This window comes from Elgaria multicarinata, chromosome 10, assembly GCF_023053635.1.
Source record: "Elgaria multicarinata webbii isolate HBS135686 ecotype San Diego chromosome 10, rElgMul1.1.pri, whole genome shotgun sequence".
Lineage (NCBI taxonomy): Eukaryota > Metazoa > Chordata > Lepidosauria > Squamata > Anguidae > Elgaria > Elgaria multicarinata.
This window is the reverse complement of record NC_086180.1, coordinates 48143006-48163146: the sequence shown is the minus strand read 5'-3', so window position 1 is coordinate 48163146 and position 20141 is coordinate 48143006. Positions and strand designations below refer to the sequence as shown.

General features: G+C 38.5%; 1 protein-coding gene across 1 annotated transcript in view; it reads right to left on the bottom strand.

Moving 5' to 3' along the window:
* Positions 1-20141, bottom strand: part of ARHGAP10 (Rho GTPase activating protein 10) — a 136254-nt gene that overhangs the window by 52618 nt on the left and 63495 nt on the right. The window contains exons 13-18 of the mRNA XM_063135686.1: positions 19268-19333; positions 10798-10872; positions 4749-4836; positions 3702-3760; positions 811-916; positions 93-252 (exon numbers count right to left, since the gene is read on the bottom strand). Of these exons, the coding sequence (XP_062991756.1) occupies positions 93-252; positions 811-916; positions 3702-3760; positions 4749-4836; positions 10798-10872; positions 19268-19333 (554 nt within the window). The remainder of the gene's footprint in view (positions 1-92; positions 253-810; positions 917-3701; positions 3761-4748; positions 4837-10797; positions 10873-19267; positions 19334-20141) is intronic.

The following is a 20141-nucleotide window of genomic DNA, read 5'->3' as shown; positions in this document are numbered from 1 at the left end:
TCATCTATACCAAGCATGTGTAAGTGCAAATGGTCACCTTTCATCAAATCCTATAAAAGGAGAGAGCCCCACACACACTTCCCCTTATTTACCTTATCATGGTTTTCGATGAGGATCTCCACCACAATATTCTGAAACTTCAGGTCCATCAAGGCAGCCACAGTTTCTTCCTGGGGCCTCATTAATGTTGGTCCAAACACTACTCCTAAATTTGCTACAGTCATGAGGTTCTTCTTGGCATGATTTGAAACACTTTTCAAGAACAGAAACGAAGAGAGAGAACAAAAATTATGTAAAGTAGACCTTTCAAGAAAAAAGTTACATTTCTTTAAGCCAGATAAACTAAATTTGTGCAATGATTTTTTTCACTTTGCTTTTCAATCGCTGAAATAAACAAAATCTGTATTTTCACCTTACAATGTAACTAACTGAATCTGAATATACACCAACACATTTAGATTTTAAGAGGGAGGTGTGAAGCCAATTTAAATTTACTAACAAATCTCCAACTATCTACAAGTTTGCAAAAAAGAAAACACCAACCCTCCCCTCTTTTCACCTTCAATCAAACTTGCAAAAACAGCAATGCTGTTAAGCATAAACTTATATGACTTTATTAATGGATTACATTTCAGCCTGCTTTCTGAGATGCACATAGAACAAAGCAAAGTTCACATCTGTTTTTGCAAGTTATGTTCCTATATAGTCAGAATTCATCTCTGAAATAATTAATTAAGGCTACTACTACTACTACTACACACACACACACACACACACACACACAAATAAATTAGGATACAAGATGCTTACTTTGCTAAGTGTTTCACCAATATATCCAGCATTTCTTTGTTCTTCTCTGGAAGTTTATGGACCAAGAAGTGGATAGCATTAGCACGAGACTCTGGGCTGCCACTTTCTACATAAAAGAATGAAGCAGTGGCACTTAGTCATGCAGTTGGCACAACATATATACTTGGTAAAACGTATATGTAACTATTTCCATTAACACTTCTTATTCTTAGCTTTCTCTTTGGGGAAAGGAATGAGAATAGTATTTTAATTATCTTTTAAATGTTTATTTCCCCACCACATATATTCTTAAAAATAAATTGAATTATTCTTTCAGTGCGTCACTTCCACTTGTCCAGAAAGAAACTGCAGGGTAAGGAATTATATTACAGTTGGAGGAAGACGTTTTTACTCTCTTGGCATAGTTTATGGTCTGCTTTAGGATACAAGCAGGAATTAGTTGTACGCTCTTAAAAACAACCCTAGAGGTTTATTTAAGGGCACTGCACAGATATAACATAGATATTGCTGTTTTCAGCAGTATCGTCTTGATGTCATAGCGCCCACCTATTGGTATGCATGCTTTGGTTTGGGTTTGGAGAAAAAACATACAAGGAAGTTGTAGTCCTGACACAGGGGTAAGGGATGTGATGGCAAAGAAATGAAACACTGCAGTTGTGGCAAAAGAGAAGTCCACTACCCCACTTCAGCCGTTGCAAAATTATAGGTGGTAGCCTCTTATTCCTGTGCTCATTGCCTTTTGCCACCTTGTCTCTTGTTCAGCTTTCCTTGCACTCCTCTTTCACTTCTTCCCTCGCTGCACGTTCCAATCTTAAATGCTATTTTAGTGCATTGCCTACTCTGCACACCTTGTTGCCAGAGAACTCAGTGTCGCTTATCTTCCCCAGGTGCCACAACTTCTTCCCAGTCTTCAGCCAAACTTTTTATGTTATTTCAATTGCAACCAAACTGAAAACTCTCTCTCCCCTCACAAAAATAGAACTGCAAAACTATTTAGTTGCCGGATATTTCATGCCACCACACCAGCTCAATCAATATCAGAGGCTTCAACGCCATGTGCAGCACAACACAGGTTCTCAAGAAGAACAGTTTACTGTACAATGCAAATCTTATTTGGGTTGGTAGATATGGCCATTATAACTTATATCATTCTCTTTCAATTTTAAATTTTTAACAATACTAGATAGATAATTTAGGATAGGAGATTCCTCCAGCCTTCTCTTTGCGTTTTTGGAGTCACTGCATTTAATAAACTGAACATACACTCAAACTACTGTTCATAAAGGGAAGGGAAGCCAAAGGGCAGGGAACCCAGAAGGAAACCAGCTGCAAAAAAAGGGGAGGACAAAGTAGCAATGACAGAGAAATAGCAAGGCAAGAGGAAGAGAAGTAAAGGAAAAGATTTGGGGAAATGGGTTAACGGGCGAAGGTGACAAACAACTGAAGTAAGAAAGAGCAAATATGGAGGCAAGAGACATGGGCCAAGAAGGCATTAGTTGAAAGGTCTAGAGTCTACTTTCTGACAGGAGTAGCTTTCATATGGTAACTTTATAGTGTAACTTTCACATGGTAACTTTATAGTGACAGAGAACAATCCTGTAGCCCCTTAGACAGTGCCTGGGAGACATAGGAATTTTTTTTGTGGGGTGGGTGGGTTACTGGACCTGAGGCCAGAGGCAGCACTCTAACCTGCCCCCACCCCAGCATGGAGAGAACTGCGTCAGTTGCCTTTAGGAGCATGCAAGCACAAGTATGTAAAGGAAGTAAAGGGGAGGGGATTGGGGAAGTGCTACTGTGAATTGAGCTAACTAGCCAAATCTTTTGCAGACTTCTTCTAGTAATTAATTAATGTAACTATGGACAGCCTTTTAAAATTATTTTGGAAATCTATAAAAAAATCTTTTGCTACAAAGTTTATTTAAAGTTATTTTAAATTTTAAAAAGTTTTGAATACTTACTTTGCACTTTATGAAAGTGTGTGTTTGGAGTGGAGGTGGGGATGTTAATTTTGAAGCAGAAGATGTGGCAACACCCCAAAAACATATTCATTTCCAAAAGCCAATACATCACTTTCTTTCCAAATATGTGGGAATTATAAAGAAAAATTAGGGGGTAGGAATCTTGTTTCTTCCTTTTCCAAAACTTTTAAAGGACTCGTTTTCAGAATACTTTTATTTCACCTGCTTCATTCCCCCCCCCCCCAGTAGTGCCAGGGGCAAAACAAGTCTGCTAAATATCTGGTTGATATTTTGCCAAAATCTGTTGCCCACAGTGACATTTTCACCTTAAAATTATTTAAGATCATGCTACTTCTATGCTTCCTTGTCCAAGTCTTTCTTTAAGCTAAGAAGTGTTGAATTCTACCTGAAATTAATTATTTTGAGGAACTTATAATGAAATGCTTATTTTGGATATGGACTTCACAAGGATTGCATTATAAAGAAACATCTGGTAACAGGAGATTTTAAGATGCAAAAGGCTCCATTCTCATTCTCATTATATATTATTTTATTAAGTTTCATGTGAAAAAAAACTAAACAAACAGGAATGAAAATGTACTTCTAGAGTAAGCCAGACATGTCATAGCTAGTATAAACTGTAATTCAATCAAAGATTACTGTCAAAGTATGACTAAAAGAGGGTATTAATATGCAGAACATTTTTGCACATTTGAATATTTTATATATTTACATGAATATCTATATCTTAGCGGACAGAGGGAGAGAAGGGGGAAGAAGAAAAAAGTACAATTTGCAAATGATTTCCATTTAAAAAGTTCTGGGTACTAGTCAGTTACTTTATTTGTTGAGAGGAGCAGTTTATTTGAAATTGCTGTGTCCCTGATCCCCACAGTTACTATTTTAAGATTCGATTATGAGTCAAATATTTACTGGCAGGAATGATGAACTCTCTATGTAACTCATACGTCATTAAGGGCTCTGGAAGGCTTCTGTTAAGACAAAAGAAGTGGAATTATTCAGTAGAAATAAAATAACATGTACTAACTTGTATAAGTACTCATTCCAAGTACAACATCCCAAAAGAGCAAACCCATACACTTTACCGTACTATATTGTATTAATTGCATAGTGCCACCTCCAAAGGACACTTGGTATAAAAGTACAGGGAACCCCTATCTTTATCAAATATCCCCTTGGTATCTTATGGTGCATTGGGCACCATCCCTATGTTGCACAGAAATGGGTAAAAGCTTTGGGTCGTGTTATCAGGACAAAGAAATGAGTTGTCCCATTATCCCAGAGTTGTCCCTTATCCCAGAGCCCACGTATTTTGGAAGTTAGACCATATGTTCAGATTGTTAGAGTTTATTATTTCCACCAACCTCACTATCATAAAGATATTGGGCAGTATCCAATAATGACTGCCCACGAGTGGCCAGTGCTTACAGAGGCATCCCCAAACAAGCAGAAATGCTCATTTCTGAAATGAAGCAGGTCACTGGAACTCACACAGGAGAGCTCCTCCTACTTGCCCCATTCCAGAAACAAGTCTTTGTGCTTGTGGGTGCCATTTGTGCAACAGAACTGGCAGGGTTGTTTCTCGGAACGGAATTGGTGGTGGGCCCCATGGCAGATGGGTAACATTAATTCTAATCTTTAAAAAAAGGGGGGAGCATTTTTCAAATCAACAAGAGAATATTTAAATCATCACTCTGCCATTGTTGTTTATTCGTTCAGTCGTTTCCGACTCTTCGTGACTTCATGGACAAGCCCACGCCAGAGTTTTCTGTCGGCTGTCGCCACCCCTAGCTCCCCCAAGGTCAAGTCTGTCACCTCCAGAATATCATCCATCCATCTTGCCCTTGGTCCTTTTGCCTTCCACTTTCCCTAGCATCAGCCTCTTCTCCAGGGTATCCTGTCTTCTCATTATGTGGCCAAAGTACTTCAGTTTACAGCAATCAATACGCTTAAATTTACCTCAAATATTGTTTCATCGCACTCGTTATTGTCTTCACTTCCCATTCCATGGAATTCTCCAGATCAACTTCATTACATGTTTTTGCATCTAGAAAATAACCCACAGAGTGGCAGGGAAGAAGGAAAAGAGGATTAAAACTATCATTACTAACCAAAAAGCTTTATGTAGGGAAACATATGGATTTTGATCTGATTGACACATTTGGGAACCAATTCCATAATGCCCTTTGGTCAGGCCAATAGTTCCAATAAAGACTACAAGTGTCAGCAGTAGTCAACCAAGCCCGCAACATAATGCAGATCATATGGGCTTGGTTCAGCACTAGCATGAGTCCAGCAAAAAACTAGTGCGGAGAAATATGCACAACTGCATATTCAAGTTAGTTGTTTATTGTGTTATATCAATGAAAAGAAACTTAAGAAATCTCTTTGTACAGTGCATTTTGAGACAGCTGGAATGGTAGTTACTTTTATAATATTGTTCAGGTACAGAATATTAAAACAAATTCACATTACTGTCAGTAATTCCAAGCCCTCCCACTGAAACACACTTTGCAATCCACAAACTCTTTATTCAGTTAATAACACCACACCTGTAGTGATGATGAAGTCCAGGAACTGTCCTTTAAGCTTAATTAGCTAAATAAACCTTTCAATTCAAATGGACGGTTACCTGCATGCCCAGGCTTTTACTGAGCTCCTCCTTAAGGGAAGGTTCCCTTGTCCCAACTTTTGATGGGCACCCAATCTGATGGACTGCCTCCCACCTCCTCTCAACTTTGCCCATTTTATTCTGTGCCGTACTTTGGCATCTGTCAGTTTTAGTGCTCCCTCCCCCTCTAACAAAGGCTGACTTCTCATGGGGATGAGGGAAAACGGTCAACCTGGGCCTCCTGTTCAATTAGCCCTTGGAAAGATTCATCCCTGACTCCTGGAGAGTCTGGGGAAATTTCCTCCTCTGCTTCCTGTCTTGGCTGGGCTTCTAGTTCTTCCTCTAAATCAGAATCAGAATCCAAAACAAAACTAGGGAGCCTGGGCCCAATCCTGACAATTATGATGCCAGTTGTTGTGCAAGAAATTACAAGAAAATATTATGGTACCTAACCAGTACTAGAGTAAGTGCTCTCTTGCAGGTTGAATCTATAAATAAAAGGTGTTATATATCCATATTATTTTACTGGCAAACAATTCTGTCAGTGTTACACAACACATTGACCACTATGTCGACTTCATTTTCCACATGTAGTCAGAGGTTTAGTAAAACTGAGCTATAAAATCCCTAAAAGATGCTTCTTGACAAAGAAAGTGAAATGAAACTAAGCATAGCCTTTATTTTAAAAAAACATAGGTTTGTGCCATAATTTTATCTTGAAGATGTATTTCACAGTCCAGTACATCATGAACTGATTGTACTTAAGATTTTTAAAAATACATTTCAATTTGTTTGTTTGTTTTATCTTATGGCAAGTGACAGAAAGCATTACAAAAACTAGAGCAGTGGTAACTGACACTGATTGCATTTTGATCAGTTCATACATTTCAGATTTCATATATAACAGAGCTTATCAGAGAAGCAAGAAATGAAATTTGGACCCTTTATTTAGCCCTTTCTAATAGACTAAATAATTCTCTTCTAAGCAATGTGCCAACCAAATAATTCTTGTAACTGAATATTCCTTCTCATTAGATCAATTATTTAAACATAATTTAAAAATGTAAGCCAAACAACATTTTCTATCAACTCGCAACCACTATCAAAAAGGCATGCCTAATTTTGTTATTGTCTTTCAGCATATTATCTCTTCCAAATTTTGAATGGTCTTAGCACATCACAGCCTGGGGAAAGGGAGCAAGTCCGAGAAGGGAAGGGGTACTCCATCCTACTCATTCATAACCTACCTGGAAAAGCTTTCTCAAGACAAAAGAGCTATGCCCAAAATTGCCAAGTCCTTTTCCTTTCCCACCAAAAACTCATTCCTAAGTCAAAATGATTTAGCACTTCACCCCATCACATTTGATGGGTATTTTGTTAATAGTTATCAACTCTGAAGTTAAATATGAATGATGATTAATTTTGTTTTGTTTTATCATATGGGACAGTTATTCAGGTATTAGCTTCAAATACTTACACTGATATTTTACTTGATGTCTTTTATAGAGCTCTCTGGATAAGAAAATATATTTATTTAATGATATACTCTGTGTATACAGGGATAGGTTTTTCTCTTGTTTTGTTATCATACTACACTCATGCTATGGGTTGGACTCAAGCGTACCACTATTCTGTATAGTTCAACACTTTGGCACTTATGAAAGTTCATTGTAATTTAGGGTACTGAATAGTTATTTTTATCACTTCACTCTGCAATGAAATGACAGTTCTGAGTAAGTCTGTTTAAAGTAAAGACACTAGGAGCAATTGCAAGATAACTGCAACATAACCAATCAATAAAAAATCTAGGTATTCCCTATCTAGCTTTTCACAAGCACCTGATACCAGTAGCTTCATAAGAGAACACTATTTAAAAAAAATTGTATTCTTTGTTTATGATCTCCTGAAAAAAGACTGGCCAATCCTAATTTTGTCTTTAAGTTTTACACAGCTGCTGCTGGAATTCTATCACATACTGAATAAAAGAAAGATTCATTTGATAATAATTACTAATTTATTATATTTGTGTCTGAGCTTCTTCCATGAAACTCAGGGCAATGTATACAGGGTTATATAGTTTTATTTTCACAACAACCCTATAAATGTATGTTAGGCTTGAAGATAATAATTTGCCCAAGGCAACTCAGTGAGTTAAATGTTTAAACAGAAATGTGAAACTAGAAGTCCTCAGTCCAAGACCATCTCTGGTTTCTTAAGATCACACTACTGTTAAGCTAGCTTAGTTAAATTTCTAGAAGTTAGATGCAGTCCCAAGCGTCTTCTTTTTTTATGAAACATGATTTTGTGCCAAATAAGTAAGAAACACTGTCTTAATGCCACCAACAGAATGCATCAGACCTTTACAGTCCTCCATCATAAGGAGATCACGTAATAAAAACTGATTTTTTGTCAGTAGCTTTAAAATTCAACAAACCACACTGCATGAAGGTATATTCGTCATATGGATCATAAATAGTAATAAATGGCCCCAGTAGAAACTAAGACTTCAGCATGCTGCTAGCTGAATTTGGCATTAAGGATGTATGTACCACATATTTGCAATCCCAAATTTACTTATTTTTCAGGGAAAAACAAGAACTCTAAGCTTTGATGGACTCTGAGACAGACTAAAACAAACATCAAAACTTCTTCAGCAATGAGGACCACAATATATCTCAAACAAAAGGTTTACAAGAAGTACTCAAATTACCATTGTGGGTGCATTACCCCTAGGGTCTTTTTTTTAAGGTGATAGGGCAGGGGTGGGCAACCTATGGTCCTAGGTCATATATAGCCTTCATCATAACACGCTGCCCTTGACCTAATTTCAAAAGCCCTAATGCATGTGATCAGACGTCTCGCAAGAGTGATCTGTCTGTTCCTGGCAGCATGATGGGCAGGAAGGAAGAGAGAGAGAAGGGGGTAGGAGAAAGAGAAAACAGGTGATGCCTCTGCTTTTGGTCTCACCCACTGTTGGGTTTAGTCCCACCCACTACTGAAATTCAGCTTACAACAGATTACCAGCAAGGGAATGTGGCCCTTGACAGGAAAAAAAAGTTCCCCACCTTTGCTATAGGGGGAAGCATTTGGCTAAAATGGGAAAGGGAAATCAGGGAGTGGATTACAAAAAATCTTTACTCTCATAATGAGCACTGGCCACAGGTAACACACAAACTTAGACATGGTCTATATATACAGCAGGATGAGGTAGTCAAATTCTGAAGTGATAGAATACAGTGCATTCACTTCAGACTACATGTAGAGGTTATAGTGTTTAATGTTCCCATAAGGCAAAGATGGGAAAACCAGTGGCCCTCCAGATGTTGTTGGATTCCAATTCCCATCAGCCCTAGCCAGCATGGCAAAATAATTGTCACACGTGGTGATTTCATCAGATTTGTTCCCCTCTCAGTATAAGCCCTATTTCCAATCATAATTGTTATGTTGAAGAAAATAGTTTCTGGTTTCAATGGAAGTAGAAGCGGATGAGGAAATCCTTATTAAAGATGTCCAGTTGCTACTATACTAAATGTAATCTGAGACTCTTTTATTTGGATCTTACTAATGTAGGTGCCAATAGTCAAATGTAGGTGCCAATATTCAAGCCGACCAAATAATCAAATGAAACACAGGTAGTCTAAGATAATTTAAATCACTTTGGACCTTACAACAAATAAACCCTGTAGTACTCATACGTAACAAGGGGAACTATCATATTGCCTTTTCAACCCTGTAATATGAACAGGGATCACTGCCAAAAGCGGGCAAAAATCACACCTATTTTGAGCCATAAATCCCATTCTGCTTGCGTTCAACGTGGAGCTAAACTATGGTACACACTTGGCTGAAAAATACCCACCTGCACACACAAATGGCTTATGCTACTTGTAAGCAATGTGGGGCTAAACAAACATAGCACAATTACACAATAAAGTGTAGATTGTCACTTTGAAAGAAATCTAAACTTTCAAGGTACAATTACTGTATTTAGTGGAAACTGCTTTCACAGCATCAAAGAACTAGAACAATGAGCCTCTCTTTGAGGCAGATACCATGCGAAAATACAATGAAATAATTCACTATTTTAAAAATGAATCCAGGAACTACCTTCAGTTGTTTCTTTGATATTTAAAAAAAACCTTAAGTTCTTTCTCTGATAGATAATTAAATTAGTTCCTTATAAGAACATTGAATTCCACCATAGCCAATTTCATCTGTTGTGCCTCAATGGCTTTTGATAATCTTCAGTTTCACTTCCTAATGACCCCTCAATAACATGATGCATCAAGATACAGAGAGGTTGATATGCATTCTTTGAACACCACAGAATTGCTCCACAGTGATTTAAAGTATCAAGCAAATAAATATTTAGCACAATCAATATGATAAATTGACATGGCATTGGGATATAGGATCTCAAGCCTGACGTCTTATCGTAACTCATGAAGAGACAGCCTGTTAAGAGAGAGTCATACAGGTGGCAAGGATTTGACAGCAGCATATAATATAAAAGTGCTTTGCCATTCACATAATGTCTGGGGTAATGAAATGAATTCACTTGCTGGTTTCCTCTAGTTTTCTCTGCCAAAGAACACTGTGTTATCAGCACAGATGGAGTATGCATGGTTCTGGAGAGGAGCCTGTTGCAAACTAGCTTCTCTGAATATCAATGAATCCTTGAGAATCAGACCCATGCTTCTGTCAAGTGACAGGTTTGGGAGACTCGGAAAACTGAAGTAATCCCAGTGGTCTCATCTGATTGTGTGTACTGTCAAGTGCTCTGGACAAGAAGTCTAGAAATACTGCAGTCTTGACGGCTGTAGTGGGGTTGGATGAATGGCAGGTGAAGAATTTCATCTAAGTACGCATACCTTGCAGAGGGTGATGAGGTGTAGCCAGAATTGAGGGTTGGGATTAAAGTGAAGGTTAAAACGTCACAAAAAAAGAGGTAGAGGGAAAAGAAACCTACAGCCCACTACCAATCAAAATAGTAAGGGATATTAACATAAAAGGTGTGCACTTAATAAATGTGCAGTGAAATTCAACTGGGGAATTTAAACTGGAGTAATTTATTCAGCTACAATCAGAAAAAGGTTTGTCTACATCAGTCCTTAGCCTATACCTTTCCTCTTCATATGAAGCTACAAGTTAGACTAGTTGCTAGTTGCTTAGATCTACTTTAAAAAGTACTCATCATCTTTGATTTCACCACAACACTGCCCTGATTTACTCTAACATAATAGAGGATGGGGGGGGGGAGAACTTTAGGAACCAAATTTTAATCCTTCCAGAAGTTTTCATCAGGTTGATATGAAACAAGATCTTTCTTAAACACAAACAAAAAGCAGTAGGCAAAATATGGCATAGTAAAAGTAGATATAAAAATAAGAGGCATACCCATTAGCAAATTCAGAAGTCTCTGGACCTTTGAACTCACCCCCACAACTCTGTACAGTCCTTGGTCATTTATACCTAGTAGGGAGACAAACACAAAAATAAAAGGCCTTTTGGCTAAGAAGTATGGCATAATAGAAATGTAAACTTTAAAAGCACTACTGATCAATCAGTCTCAAAGTAATAAGAAGAATGCAAGTCACTTAGATTTATTGCAAGGAGCTTAGCAAGGAGAGGCTCAGAATAGAGAAGCAGAATGGGAAACAGCCTTTTGACTTTTTTATTTATACAATCATTTCAAGAATTAGTTTCGTCACCTAGAGTGAGAGAAATGAAGATCTTCATTTTAAAAGACTTGAAAGGACATAAATAAACTCTGGCATTGTGCAGATTTGGACTCCCTAAACAGAGACATCAGTCTTCCACAAATGCATCGTTGACAATATTTTCAGTTGGACGCACCAAAGGTGAACATATATTCAATGCCTTTCTCCCTGGATAGTGCAGGTTGTAATTAACAGGCAATTTGTCCTCAGTTAAGCATACCCAAATAATCAGTAACCCAGAGGATGCTCTTAAACATAAGGCACATAAACCTAGCAGGCTTCAAATTTGACCCATGTAGGACTATTTATCCACTGCTTTCTACTAACATGCCCATTGTTTCCTGTAACATGTGACTCCAGTTTTTTCTCAATAGCCATTATGAAACTGCTGGCACAGGCTGCTCATTGACCTGGAACTTTCAACTACCATGTTAACTAGGTGACAAAGGCGGGGAGGGGGAGAGAAGGATTTACCAGTAGCAAATAAACAGAAGATTCTTCACTATGAAAACTTACTTGTTTACTCTGGCCTTCCCCTCACTATATTTTACTGGGTTGTTCTGCTCAGTAGCTGCAATCAAGGTGTAGGTTTTTAGTAATGCTTTATTGCCGGGTTCTGTTGTTTGATGAATGTTTTATGAATGCCTGCAGCCTCATTCTTTTATCTTTTTTATTATATGAATGTTAATATTGCCAGCTGCCTTGGAAATAATAATAATAATAATAGCAGCAGCCCACTTCCAGAAGAGAATCTTTTCTGTCCTGCCTCCTCAGTATCAATTAAAATCTAGTTGTAGACCACCCATTTAGGAACAAAGGGCCTGAGGCACATGTAAATATTCATCTACAAGTACTGATGTAGAAGTTTTTTGAAAAGACATCACGAAGCCCAGCAGGGAGCTGACTGGAGGGCCTTTTAACTATATGTACACAATCCAAAGTCTAAAGAAGGATCAAGCTACATCAAACTCATCCCCCTCCACTCCATTAAATGTTATGAATTTGTAGTGACAGATCAAAACCACAACATTTTTGAACCAGTAGAAACACACACATGGTATTAGGTACCTATGTACAATGGATCACTATATTCCTCTTCTAAATGGCCAGCATGACATGTCCAAAGAACCAAATAGTCTCTCCTTAGATAAAAGCTGGAGGATCCATCAACGTTTAACTATAGAGGCAGAGACCTACGTATTTTCATTTTTCCAACTTTCTGTCCTTTATACCTATCACACCCCTAAATAGTTTTTTTATTCCACCCAACTTTGCATGGTCCTGTTATTGCAACAATCTTTTCTCCCGATCACATCCCTACAGTATCTACTACTAAAATATTTTAACCGCTTGTTTCCATCAAGCTTATTTTCCTATGCCCTCTTTGTGCAATTCTAACAATGAAATGCTTAAAGGTGTGTAATGCCTGCCTTCAAGGGGCTTGGAATCTGAGCTGTGTAAAATTGGAAGGGCATGGAATGGAGGGAGGAGAAAGTAAAATTCCAAAGAAGAGGAGGAAGCAGAAGGAGAGTGAAGGAGAGGAAGCCAGCAGTGTGGTGAAGAAGAGAGAGAGAGAGAGAGAGAGAGAAGCAGCCTTCAGCTAGAAGAGTGTACCTCCACAACAGAGAATGGCAAGAAAAGATTAAAGGAACTGGGGCAAGCAACTGTTGTTGGTCTAGCAACAGTAACACCACACTTCACAGTGAAATATGGAATAAAGTTATAAATGTTCACATCTGGTTTTTAGTTCTACTAAACATTTTCTTAATATTGCTATTCACTAAACATTCCAAAGTTACGCAAATACTGTTAAATATCGATGTCTTTGAAGTGATTAAAATCTGCCTCTCCTCATCCTAGTTATCAAAACCTGAAACATTATATGCGTAAGTATACAGGAGAAAGCATTTCAAGGAGGCCAGAGATGTCTGCAAATCACTGTCAAATGGACCCTCAATAATTCTATGGCTAAGCTTGAAATCTTAAGGAGTAGTTATGCAGACATATCTTTTTCTCAAGTCCAGTGCCGAAAACTGGAAATTGGGAGTACTTGTAGTTTCCAGTGGATGTTTTTATACATTTTCTTGATCACTTTTTTTTTATTATTTTTTTATTTATTTATTTATCATACTTATACCCCGCTCCTCAGCCAAAAAAGGCTCTCGGAGCGGCTTACACTTAGCAAAAAAGACAGTCCCTGCCCTCAGGCTTACAATCTAATAAAGACATGACACACAAGGAAAAGGAGTCAAGGAGGGAGGGAAGGAGGGAGGAGAGAGAAAGAAAGAGAGAGAGAGAGAGAGAGAGAGAGAGTCAGTCCAGCAGGAGCAGGCCCCGATGTTACTTCTGCCTGCTCCTGTCCCCTCGGTCCTTCTTCTTCCCCACAGGGCCAAGATGGCAGTTTGCCCTGTGGGGGGGGGGAAGAGTCCAGCAGGAGCAGGCCCCGATGTTACTTCTGCCTGCTCCTGTCCCCTCGGTCCTTCTTCTTCCCCACAGGGCCAAGATGGCAGTTTGCCCTGTGGGGGGGGGGGAAGAGTCCAGCAGGAGCAGGCCCCGATGTTACTTCTGCCTGCTCCTATCCCCTCGGTCCTTCTTCTTCCCCACAGGGCCAAGATGGCAGTTTGCCCTGTGGGGGGGGGGGAAGAGTCCAGCAGGAGCAGGCCCCGATGTTACTTCTGCCTGCTCCTGTCCCCTTGGTCCTTCTTCTTCCCCCTTCTTCCCACTTCTTCTCTTCTCTTTGTTAATCAAAGTGTTCAAGTTGTGGTCTAAGCATCTACACCAAGGGATATGTGCTTTCACCGACTACATAAAGACCACAAAGTAGAAGTTGCACTGCACAGTGTGAATATTTAGGAAAGTGTGCAAATGTTCAACTCAGAATCCTATGGATTATACCAAATTCAAGACTGAAATAAGGAAACAAAAACTAAAGAGCTATCAAGAGAAGATATTTCACTTTTGTAAGCCATTTTCAAACATAAAAGATGGGTGTAACATTTAAATGCATAGACAAGCAAAGTTAGATACTACGTTACAAAACTGCATTGTACAGGGACAAAGAATGGAAAACATTCTCGACAATTTGTTCAGCTTATTGTTTGTGTACATCTCAACAGTTGCAGTTCTGATTGTGTATTGATTTTCTGAATGGCTAACAATAAAAGACATTAAGGATTAAGTTATGCTGACTCAAGAAGTAGGTGCCTTCAGTTAAAATAATAATAATAATAATAATAATAATAATAATAATAATAGCCAATCCTCAAGAATCTTATTAAACCTAGTGTTAAAACATGCACTACTTAAAACCCATATAAAATCATTATAAGGAAAACTCTAAAGCTGTATTAGCAATTTTAAGTAACTAAATACTCAGATAATTGGTCAGATTTTAACACCTCATTCGTAAAGTACAATAGCACATTGTAAGACATAATAATGAATGATAGAAAAAGTAATAAGATATAGTTGTTAATTTTATAAAATAAGGGACTATGCATAATTACATGGCACAATAATTTGATCCACTCTGCAAGCCCAATATACTTTCTAAGGCGATAATCCTATGGTCCCTAGGAGGACACGTTAGACGTCTTAGTCCATCACAGATCTCTCTCTCTCTCTGAAAGTGGAATAGATGGTCTGTCGCCAGAGGTCTCCTCATTTTGGCAGTAGAAACTTCTGTTGTCATTGCTCTTCTGCCGGTGGTAGGGAGAAAAAAGGAATGTACCAGGGGCAGATCAAAAGGGGGCCTTGGATCTACCAATTTCAAAACCCATTCATACACTCAGCACACAGCTCAAAAGGGGGGAGTTTATTTTGTTTGATGATTTGGAAATAGGGTATATCCATATTCAGAAAACAAGCTTGTGCCCATAAATATAATACTGTACAAGCCTTTGAGGGTTGAAGAAGAAAACTGGGCTAGTCAGCTCCAGCATGACCTCATAACTTGTAGGATTTCTAACCAACCCACCCTATCCCTGTGCCTGCAACTCCATGCTGATTCACAGAAATTTAGCAAGTGAAGCTTCTCACAGCATTTAACATGTACTATTTTTTGTGTGAGTCAGGCTGCTGTTAAAGCAGAGGTGCAGGACTGGTAAAAAAAACACACACATGACAATCCTAGCAACGTATGTGGCAAATTCTTCTCCAACAGACATTGGCATCTCAAAAACGTATGGTTTGCATATGAATATTCTAATATTTCTTCAGGGGATTAAAACAAGTTTCCACTGATACCATGGAAGAACTGTAATTTCATGTCACAAACTAATATAATTTAAGACTAATATATCACAAGAATGGAGAACCTGAGTCCCTCCAGATGTTGTTGGACTCTAATTCTCATCAACCCCAATCAATATAGCCAATGGACATGGACTATGGTAGTTGTAGTTCTAGAAGACCAGAAATTCCCCACCCCTGCACTAATTGTATGTTGTGAAAAGCGAAATGCTTATTTAACTTGAATTAGTTCTCAGTAGTTCTACAGAACCATTTAAAAACACACACACACATTCCTATTACTCATTGCAAAAAAAGATCACACATATTGCTGGTTGCATTGTTGTTTTTCCTGTGGGGAAGTTTCCTTCAATTGCCTCACCAGTGAAGTAGATGTATTCTTGCTGGAGAAATGCAAAGAACGACAGCTCACTGCTGCCATCTACCTCCACAGCAAGCAGCTATTATAACAAATTGAAGAAAATGCATACAAGTCCTTAATACAGACATTTGGCAGAGTGGAACAATGAATTCTCAAAGGAGGAAAGGATAACATATACCATCAACCATATCACATACAATGTTAGGTATATTTGGGTCATATAAACAGTACTCTTTGTCAATATTGCCAAGTTAAAAAATTGAGTCAGTATAGGTGTTTTTTTTTTAAAAAATCCTTTATTAGATACATCCGTCTTAAACTGTGCTAATGTAACTTTCGGAAGAAGTCACATCATTGAACAAAGAACAATGATGGATCCCCTGTGTGTCATTTACATGAACAGGGATGACCCCAAGATGATCCCGGGATAAACCTTAGGTCTAGCTAAGGCCTTAGTTTCCCTGTTTTGCCAGAGCAAGTAGATAACTCAGTGGCCATAACTCTGTGTAGTGATCCACCACCAAACCCCTGTGCATTTACTCCAGAGGAACAAAAATTCCAAGTGCCCCAAAAAGGGGGAAATGCCTAGAAATCCTTGGGGGTTTGCAGAATTGGGACCAAACCTCATAAGTCAGCCTCCTCTACTAAGGAGTCACTCAATGCACTATGAAAACCCAGGGCCCTAACTCTGAAAGGAGTAAAAATCCCAAGTGCACCAAAAAGGAAGAGATGCCTATAATACCCAGTCATACTTAACTGTAAGGCAAGCTTACAGTTAAGTATATATTAAGTACATGTTAATAAGTGGGCTCAATGGCACGGAACACCTACGTCCTTATCTGGAGCAAGATAGCACAGCTACAGTTATTCATGCTCTGGTAACCTCTCATCTGGATTACTGCAATGTGTTATATGTGGGGCTGTCTTTGAAAACAGTCCAGTAACTCCAGCTGGTCCATAATAGGGCAGCGAGATTATTAACAAGGACCAGTCAACGTTTATTATGCCCGTACATCTCAATCTGCACATGCTGTCAATCCATTTCTCAGGGTGCTGGTATTAACATTCAAAGTCCTATATGGCTTGGGGCCAGGATCGTCTCCTCCCAGATATACCTTACTCAGACCAGGATCGTCTCCTCCCAGATATACCTTACTCAGACCTTAAGATTGTCTTCAGCAGTCCTTCTTTGGGATCTTCCGCCAAAGGAAGTGAGATGGTTGGCTACTAAGGGCTTTTTCTGTTGTGTCACTCCAGTTGTGTACTGAGCTTCCCCAGTGGCTTGCCTAACATCCAAGTTGTACTCTTTTCAGTGCCAAGTGAAGAAGTTGTTATTTTCCCAGCCATTTTGGTCTTTTAGTTTCTGTTGTTTTAAATCTGTTACTGTATTTTAAATTTTTGCACTACTGCTAGGTTTATTTGGTTATTATCTTTATTTTATATTGTAGTTTTAAACTTTTATAATTTATTTTATCATGTGGATTTGAACTGTAATAATGTAGAAACATATCTTCTATAATAACATAAACAATGTTAATTTTTACTAAGCCCAATGATACATATACACAAAATAAATATTTGTTTTTCTGATGCATGACCTACGTATGGAACAATTCCATGATGCAACAATGTATGATTACGTGCTTGCAAACAAGTAAGGATACAGAAGACAATGGCTTACAAATCCAGGCTTTTTTGGGAAGCACTTAACCATAGATCCAGATATACATGTCATAGGATATACATTTCTCCAATATGGCAAGATTATTTTCAGGTTCTACCTACACTAGACTGACCTCTTTTTACCGTTAGTTATCCCTTACAACTGAAAGATAAAAACCTGGGACAAAGACTTTGAAAAGGCATCAATCCCTCTTTTTTCAGTTGCACATGATTAGGCTTAGGAATATGCATTACAAAAGTGTAAGACAATTATGGTTGAGCTGTTTTAAGGTCAAAGCTGTATACCCACTAGGATGCTTGAAGGGTATAGTTTTCCCCCATGTACATCTCATTCTTATAAGTGCTCAAAAATTCAATAGAAATTCTAACCTCACTTGTTCCCTTAAAGCTGACTATACAAAGGTTTGCCTCATGTTACAGAAGACAGAAAAGCTCATGAGATAATTTCTATGTCTCTTATTGTATGCCAAAAGATGGTTTAAAAACATTCCTATCAACAAATAGTTCTCATTCAGAAGACAAGAAATGACCAGAAGTCCACAAATTTTGGCTGACCAAAGTAAGCAAGACAGGACCCTTCCTTTCAGTGCAAACTTATGCACACCTACTTGAACTTAAGTCCAACTGTGTTCAATGGAGCTCAATGCTCCAGTAAGTCCTATCAAACTTAGTGGGACTTACTTCTGAATAGGCAAGCATAGAATCTGGGGGCTGGACCCTGACGTTTCACTGCAACTATGTCTGAGGTCAGGAAAAATCAATTGCCGTTCTCCTTCAGCCCAAGTTTCATGCAAACTGGTGGAATCCCTGCAGTTGCACTGGGCATCAGAGTGCCTTGTAAGCCAAGCAATACTGCTTGCTTCAGGAGGCCAGGAACAAGAGCAGAAAACTGGTCCAGGAGAAAAATGCATGGTAGAAGCTGTGTCTGCTTCTTCTCTTGCTGGATTTCAAGAGTGAATATCCGTACTGCAATCATGGCAACCACATAACAGAATATACACAGATAGAGATGTTACAGTAAGTCAAAGAATCTGCCAACACAATGAACTGCTTCTACATGTGGTAATAAGAGCTTACTTCAAGAAAGAAAAGGTGATAAGAATTTCTTTGGAACATTCTTCTGAACCTGTATTACTTTCTAAGAAGCAGATACAGCACAAAGCTCCAATTTCATTAGACCTGGTGCTTTATATATAAAGATAAAGTAACATAATGAAGGTTGATAAATGAGTCCTAATGGAATAATGAACGGGGAGCATACTTAGAAAAAAAATTATATATTTTAACAGCTCTAAAAACTGAGGCACCATAAATATGAATTGCTTTCCTCATTTAAAAAATGTTCTAAACAGGACTGAAGTACTATAAACACACAACACCCCCCTCCTCTAGTGCTGAAATAACATGGCAGTTAATCACATGAGGTGTCAACTGGGGAAATCATAGTTCAGCCACTGGGTAACTGTTGACAAGCCATATCAGTTTTAGCCTCTTATCTCTAATATTGGGATAATAATACTAAACCTTACAAGGTTATCATAAGGTAATATATATAAATGCTATGCGCAATAATGAAATGTTGTAAAAGCCCCTCCCTCCTAAGTATTCTTATTCACCTCCTTGTGCTGTGATGTTCAGTTTTTATTTGTTATCTTACAAAGCTGGTCATGGCAAGTAATCATTCACGAAAGGACAGAGTTGAGCAGAAGTGGCTTTCCTTACATACCCCATTTTCTCTCAATATTACTAGAAGACCCGCTAAAGCTGTAGTGACATGTAATTTCTATACCTCACTCTCATCTCAACCCATGAATCTTCATGAAAAGCAACACTTGGCTGAGTTTATCATTACCTCTTGCTTCAACAGCGCTAATGCATTTTCTAATAATTGTGAACCCAATCTTATCCAACTGTGCACCTAAGAGGAAAAACAGTTTGAAAATATGTCAGATATAATTACATATTATAATTTCCTTACAAAAATAGTTATACTCGAACTTATCAGAGATTTTTCCTTTAGAATCATTTTTTTTTAAAAAAAGAAATGACATATGGAATGGGATTTTAAACCTTACAAGGTTATATTTAAAGCCAAACCATGGTTGGCATTACAAGAGCAGGCCTCAGGCTTACCTGCTCTTTCATCCCGTCTCTGCTTGCATCTTTGCATATTTCCTTTTCTGTAACAGATCTTCATCTCTCATTATATCTGAGGTGGAAACCTAGGGTTTGCTCTTGTACTCCAAGCCAGAATTACAACTCATGAGGTAAGATATTTCTCAGATGAGATGGCAAAATATGAATAACCACAAAAGAGGAAGTACAGAAGGGTGCAAGTAGAGGTGAGAGGAAGGAGTGTTTGAGCCTGGGACTTGCTAATACTTTGACATGATTTCTGAACCTACATATAGTTTGTTCTGTTTACAATGGGTTGGAATCCAGAGTTTACATGCACAGAAACTGTTTGTCCATAAGGCTTTCTTTCCTCCATACTGCAGCCCCCTGTATCCCCATAAAAGCTCTCCCCCTTGCACAAATTGCCCCTGCCTTTTTTCAATCCCCCCTTTCCTGTGCCACATACCAGGCCTCTCCCAAGGATCCTGAGACTCTCAGGAAAGGCTTTTTGGAAGCCATAGGGAGCTGCAGAGGGAAGAAAAGCCCTGTTGCACCATCAGTTTCTCCTTAAGCAAACTCTGGATCCAAGCCATTACCTGTTGCTGAGAGCA